This window comes from Propithecus coquereli, unplaced genomic scaffold (genome assembly GCF_000956105.1).
Source record: "Propithecus coquereli isolate 6110/MARCELLA unplaced genomic scaffold, Pcoq_1.0 Scaffold44, whole genome shotgun sequence".
Classification (NCBI taxonomy): domain Eukaryota; kingdom Metazoa; phylum Chordata; class Mammalia; order Primates; family Indriidae; genus Propithecus; species Propithecus coquereli.
Genome location: NW_012150174.1, coordinates 13,947,926 through 13,955,566, shown reverse-complemented (window position 1 = coordinate 13,955,566; position 7,641 = coordinate 13,947,926). Strand labels below are relative to the sequence as shown.

The 7,641-nt window shown below is 35.5% G+C and overlaps 1 protein-coding gene across 1 annotated transcript; it reads left to right on the top strand.

Moving 5' to 3' along the window:
- Nucleotides 1-5,854: 5,854 nt before the first annotated feature.
- On the top strand, nt 5,855-6,813 carry LOC105818357 (olfactory receptor 56B1-like). The gene is given in 2 exon segments (XM_012654317.1): nt 5,855-5,930; nt 5,933-6,813. Coding segments are annotated over 2 exon segments (957 nt in total).
- Nucleotides 6,814-7,641: the final 828 nt, after the last annotated feature.

Here is a 7,641-nt window from a genome sequence, read left to right as displayed (position 1 = left end):
AGTGATTAGGTCTAGAGAGGAAGATGTATCTCAAAAATAATTGTGGATGAGGCTTTTAATAATACAAATCATCTTACAGCCGTTTATTTGGAGAAAGGCAAATACCCAAACATTCCAAGCACTGTTGGACACAGTGTTTGAGTTGATATTGCTATTCAGGGAAGAAAGCATGAAGGAGCTTGGTAATACATGAAATCCTGGCCCAGATATGATTCATAATAGAATCTCTGATTTACGTGATCTGTGCATCTACCTAGTGATGATTTCTTCAGTCCCCAAATGCATGATTAGAGTAAGCGTATGTAGTAATTGGCAGAATCCACACATTGGTTCTCTGGTCTTTGGGGTTAAAGTTCTTCTAAAGGAGAAGACTAAAGGGGAGTCTCCAAAATGTCATACCCCTCCCTCACTGGCCAGTATATCAAGGAAAATACAACATCACATTGTAGGGATAGTGGCAGAGGTTAATTACTCCCTTAAAGAGCAAAAGTATTCAAATGTGATTGTCCCATCTTACCTTCATTTAGTTCACCTGTCTGGCCCCTACAAAAATCATACCGATCTTCGAGGATGAAAGTAAATTACCAGAAACTTAACCAAGTAATAGTCCCAGCTGCAGTTGCTATTCCTGATGTATTATCTCTGCTATATCAGATTAATATGTTCTCAAGTACGTAGTATGCAGACTTGACCTGGTGAATCTATTCTTTCTCATATCTGTTAGTATCAAAAGAGAGCTCAGAAAGATTTTTGCACTCACTGGCATGGACAGCTATATATAATTATAGTCATTCCTCAGCACTGTGTAGATTCTCTTCTCTGTTATAATAACATAGAAAAATCTGGATTGTCTGGGAATTCCTTAGCACATCACCCTGGTCCAGTATAATGACAGTATTATGTTAATCAAAACAGATGAAGGAGGAGTAGCAAGAATGTTGTAAGCCTTACTCAGACACATGCACTCCAGGGGCTGGAAGATAAATACTACACAGATTCAGTATTTTACCATATTAGTAAAATTTTTAGTAGTCCAATATTTTGAGATGTGCCAGAATGCCCTTCCTTACATTTCAGGTCATCTTGGTGATTGTATCTAGGAGTGGACCCCTGTGGCTAAGTTTGAACAACATAACCCAAACAACGGTTAATGGAAGTGGAGAAAGGCACTTTATTCCACTCACCAACTAAATTCTTTTAAGAATTTAGGATCAGTTTTTTTTTTTTTTTTTTATTGCAAAGGTTGTTGGCCTCCTTGGTTAAATTTATTCCTAGGTATTTTTTGTAGTATTATAAATGGCATTGCTTTCTTGATTTATTTTTTAGCTAGTTTGCTATTGGTGTATAAAAACACTACTGATTACTGCATGATGATTTTGCATCCTGTAACTTTACTGAATACATTTATTAGTTCTAGGAGACTTGGGGTGGAGTGTTTAGGTTTTTCAATATAAAAGATCATGTAATCTGCAAAGAGGGACAATTTGACTTCCTCCTTTCCAGTTTGGATGTTTTTTATTTTTTTCTCTTGCCTATTCCTGGGGCTAGGACTTCCAGCATAATGTTGAATAACAGTGGTGACAGTGAGTATCCTTGTCTTGTTCCAGTTCTTGGAGGAAAGGTTTTCAGCATTTTGCCAATCAATATATTAACTGTGGGTTTGTCATATGTGGCCTTTATTATGTTACAGTATATTCTTTATATGCCTGATTTGTAAAGAGTTTTTATTATGAAGGCATGTTAAATTTTATCTAATGCTTTTTCTGCATCTATTGAGATAATCATGTGGTTTTGTCTTTCATTCTTTTGATGTGATGAATCACATTTATTAATTTATGTATATCAAAGGGATACCTGCACCCTCCTATGTTTATTGCAGCACTATTCACAATAGCAAGGTATGAAATCAACTTAAGTGTCCATCAATGGATAAACGGATAAAGAAAATGTGATATATATACACAATGGAATATCAAACTGATCACTCCACTTTTTGTCAGATTTCTCCTTTACTCTCTGTACCTACTTTTTCATATATTTGCTAAATGATCTTCACTTGGATGCTTCAATGACAGGCATCTCATGTTGGTCATGACCTCACCCAATATCATTTTCTTCCCCTACACTCTGGTTCTTCTCCAGTCATCCCTAGGTATATTAATGACACATTCCATCGCAATGACTATACCAGGACCTTAGAATTATTCTTAGGTCATAAATATTATTAATTTTACCTCCAAATATACCTTCAAAATCCATCTACTTCTCTTTATCTTCACTGCGGTATCCTATTCAAGATACTGCTATCTTCACCTTGGGTTACTGTTGTCATTGTACATCTAATTTACTTACATTTTTTTCTTGTCTTATTTACCCTTGTCTCCACATTGCTTCTATGCCTGAATCATCCTTAAAAACTTTCAATGCTTCATATTATTTTAGCATAAATTTGCTTACAAGTCTCTAGCCTCTACTACCTCAACAGCATCATCTCACACTATATCCCATGTTCCACCACATCTTGAAAGTTCCAGCCACATTTACCCTCTGTTATTGTAATACTTTGAATAGGCCATGATCCCTCTCATTTAAGCATTTAAAAATTTCTAGAATACTTCCCCTCTCCATTCACCAAACATACAATATAGTTAACTTCTACTCAAACATTTGGCCTCAGAAAAAACTTGTATTTATTCTTGATAGCCTCTTCTGACAAGACAGATTATATGCTCTCATACAACTGGGTTCTTATGCTTTAAAGTATTTAGTTTAGTTTGTAATTATATGTTTGCTTGATTTTTCACTTATTATTCTACTTCTCTAGATCAAAATTTCCATGAGAACAGAGATCTTGACTTTTTTTGGTCACGTTATGCCTACCCTGTTTTCTAAACACAGCAGGAACACAATATATATATATTTGAATGAATGAATACTTTCTCTTCTAAAAATATTTGAAGAAACCTCCTGACCACAGAATTTAGAATTCTCTTAATTTTTGTGCTTAAGAACAATTCAAATACTCTAACAAAATTTCCTACACATTATAGGCTCATCTTGATTTTATAAATGAAGATGTTTTTCTGTTTATATAAATCCTCAGGTCACGTTAATAAGAAATATTTCTCTGAGTTAATTTTCTATTGGGATCTGACACCCTAGAAATTCAGCTCTCTATGGCCCTTTTTTCTCCTCATATCTCCAGAGGAGGTCTATTATCCTTGGATCACTGAGATGCTTACTACTCTCCATAAACTCCAAAAGTTCATAATATCTGTACCATATCTCAGCTAAGAATACATCTTCTTCTCATGTAAAAGCTTCTTTCTCATAAAGTTCTGTCTTTTCCCAGTAGGTAACTCCTGCCATCTCCAGGCCCCCAGACTGAGAGTCTCTGCTCATAATCATGGTAAGTGCTAAATCCTTCACATGGTCTCATTGGCTAAATCCCAGAGCATCTGATGCCTTGTCTTAAACTTTACTTTGTTTAGGCAACATACTGTAAATGAGATTGACTGTTCCCTCTGCTCTAGCTCTAGAGCTTTGGAGAACCATTTCAAAAAAGGTTGAGGTTAGAGTTAGAAAATATCAGGCTCCTATGGTGCAGTAGAAGTCATCTTGTCTATAAAAAATCTGCCAGATTATTTTCAAGATTAATATGTTAACTGTTTTACATACCAGTGTCATATTCTATGTCATGCTTAAATTTAAAATATTAAAAACAATTACTCCTCTTAACTATATAATACATATATCAGGAAAAAATATTTTATAAAATGAGACAGCATTAAAGATAAAAGGTTACATAATATGAGGATGTAGAGTAATAAATGAGCATTTGGCAAAAATTTCAGGCCATGTATAGTAAAAAGGATTACACACTATCAAGTTCTCATGATAAAGATATTGTGCTAAACTCCTTCAGAATTCTCTAAAAGGCAAAAGTAAAACTATATTTATCTCCAACCATGTTTGTGCCCGTTATTCATTTAATTTTGCTATTGATACATTTAGATGATTTTACTTTTCAACAAATTATATTCACTATTAAAGAAGAATGATTTATTCCATTATTAAGGAGTATATGTTTTTTCAAAAATAGAGGTAGCAAGAAATATCTGAAAGGAAATACATTTAGTTGTCAATAAGAATCTTCTTCTGATGGTGATACACAGAAGAATTTTATTTTTTCCAGATTTTTTCTGTATTTAATGGTAATTATATCAAGAATCAACCTATAACTAATATAAGTAATTTCTAGCATCCTGCCTTAAAGATATCACTTTAAAAACTTGACATATTAGGAATCCAGTTTTTTTTTCTCTTGCTCATAAACCTGCAAGAGCTCCCACCATGACAAAAATATTGAGAATGATATATCTTGAAAAATCAATAATTTTAGTAAAGAACAAATATTATGTGTATCTCAAGTATAGGATACAAAGAAGTTAAAAGAAAAGATGAGACTCAGCTGGGTTTGTGTCATATCTTAGAGTGCCTTATTCACACATAAAGATGTTTGGACTTTATTTGAAAGAAAGTGTGATGGCATGAATTATGTCAAGAAAGGGCGGACCAGTTTTTGAATGATCAGATTGCTGGCAGAAAGAAAGAAGTATGAAAAAATGAGAGACAATTGTTCCAGGCAGTTACAGAAGCAGTAGGACTAAGGAGAAGGGGTGCATAAGTTAAGTAAAGGAAAGAAACCTCCAGAAGAAGGAAGCAATTGTTTGTGGAAAGGGCAGGCTGGTTTGCTAGTTTCAGGCATGGCTGGTAGGGCAACCACACAGAATAAAAAGCACTAGGAAAACAGCGGAGTTTAATGATAGATAATGACTCTAATTTATAACATGATTCTGAGCATTCCAAGAGTTTATTCCATATTATGGACAAGTAATTCTTGTTTAAGAAATAGGATAAAATTGATGTTCAATGGGTATAAAGTTTCAGTTATATGAGATGAGTAAGTTCTAGAGATCTGCTGTAAAAGAGTGTGCATATAGTTAAAAATACTGTATTGAACATTAAAAATATAAAAGACTAGATCTAATAGTAATGTTCTTACCACAATAATAAAAAAGACATTATTACTTGTACCTAAATCCTGTATTTATATGTATTTATAGGTTCTCTAAGATTTAAATATTAAACTAACTATGGTATATCTCTATTGTATGGCTTCTTGAATTAAAAATTCAGCCATTATCACTTCTTTTTAAGCTATAGCAACCTACTCAGAAGTGCACACAAAGCAAAATATCGAAGAAAAGCTATCCCTGCCCCAATCTGCAACATGGTTTATTTCTCCGCATCTTTAAAGGTTCATGGAAACAAATTTTTGGAAGATTATGTAGAACAATAATGGACTTCTGTGCAAACTTGGAATGATGCAGCTTCAAATTTTCAACTCCCATAATTTAACATCTTTAAAAATGTAGTTATCATTAGTTAACATGCAACTGATTGAACCAACATTGAAACAAATATGAAGAAAACACAACATCAGCTGGATTCCACAAAATTTCAAAAAATATATAGAAACATTTAGAAAAAAATAGAATCATACTTGTGTGTGGTTCCAACCTGGGATACATAAGAACAATATGATTAGAGATTTCAGATTCATGATGAAATTTCCCTGGATAGTCAACACCGATAACTGTGACTTTTAAGTTTTCTTTCTGCTTCTAAAACCTTAGAACTTCCTTAAAATTTATCTTAAATCACTATAAGAGACGGACTGCCACATATAGCACCAAACTATGATATATGATGACAGTTTCAAAACAATATTTAATGATGATTATGCTCAGAGAAAGCAACTTTGAAAAACATTTTTTTCTCATAGGAAAACATGTCTGCATCTCTCAAAGTCTCCAATAGCTCCAAATCCCAGGTCTCTGAATTCATTCTGCTGGGATTCCCAGGCATTCAAGCTGGCAACACTGGCTAGCCTTGCCACTGGCACTACTCTATCTCTCAGCAATCGGGGCGAATATTCTCATCCTCATCACCATCTGCCAGGACCCTTGTCTGCAGCAGCCCATGTACCTTTTCCTAGGCATCCTCTCTGTGGTGGACATGGGCCTGGCCACCACCATCATGCCCAAGATCCTGGCCATCTTCTGGTTTGATGCCAAGGTCATCAGCCTCCCTGAGTGCTTTGCTCAGATTTATGCCATTCACTGCTTTGTTGGCATGGAGTCTGGTATCTTCCTCTGCATGGCTTTTGACAGATATGTGGCTATTTGTCACCCTCTTCGCTACCCATCGATTGTCACCAATTCCTTAATCTTAAAAGCTACCCTGTTCATGGTGCTTAGAAATGGCTTGTTTGTCGTTCCAGTGCCTGTACTTGCTGCTCAACGTAATTATTGCTCCAGGAATGAAATTGAGCATTGTCTGTGCTCTAACCTTGGGGTCACAAGCCTGGCTTGTGATGACAGGAGGCCAAACAGCATTTGCCAGTTGGTTCTGGCATGGCTTGGAATGGGGAGTGATCTTAGTCTCATTATACTGTCATATACTTTGATTCTGCGGTCTGTGCTTAGACTGAACTCGGCCGAAGCTGCATCCAAGGCTCTGAGCACTTGTAGCTCCCATCTCATCCTCATCCTCTTCTTCTACACTGTTGTTGTAGTGATTTCAGTAAGTCACCTGGCAGAGACAAAAACTACTCTGATTTCAGTTCTACTCAATGTGCTGCACAACATCATCCCCCCTTCCCTAAACCCTATAGTTTATGCACTTAGGACCAGAGAACTTAGGGCCAGCTTTCAAAAAGTGCTTTGTTTGGGTTTACAAAAGAAATAAGACATTAGAGATCTTTTCCATAATGTATAAACATCAGATTCATCTAAACAGGATAGTAGAACTTGAAAGAAGGTGGAGTAAGCGAAGGCCTTTCAGATTACCTTTTTGGATTTGTACAGAAATAATTGTGGATGCTTCTAAAAAGTCACAAAAGAGAAAAACCATTCACAATAGCTTAAACTATTGACAAAAACTAAATATATTAATATATGTGAAACTATAACCAATCAAAAGGGATCAAAACACAGAACTAATTATTTATATCTATCTCCTAAAATATAAAAAAATATAATCACAAACACTTATATACACACATTCGCATAGTCAACAAAGTAAAAAAGTTTGGGGCATGAATTGCAGGTCATGTCTGCACATTGTTAGCTATTACTTGGGAGTGTGGTCAGTCTGTATGAACTAGTATCTCTCTAGTAATATGGAATGCATAGGCAGGAAAAGAAAATAATTTAAACAACACCAAGCCAGATCATAATGAGGTTTTATGTAGAATACGAGATGACCCAGTTTGCACAGACAGAACCTGAAAGCAAGGACCTGTTTTGTTCCATCTGCCTCCCCAGAGGTGCTCTCTGCCCTTTCTGCACTGCTCTGTACTCTGTAGGGCTGACCTTCATGTACTGTAAACTCAATCTTCTTTATCTTTGGGCATTCAGTTAAATTGAGCCAATGGGATACAGTGGCCTGAGTTTACAGTGCAAGAGGGGAGAGAAATTAGATTATTTATTCTTCAGGGTCTTGACTGGATAGGGTCATTAGAGCATTTCTCAGGCAGCCCACCTGCTACAGCTACAGCTCACAGGACTATTTAGT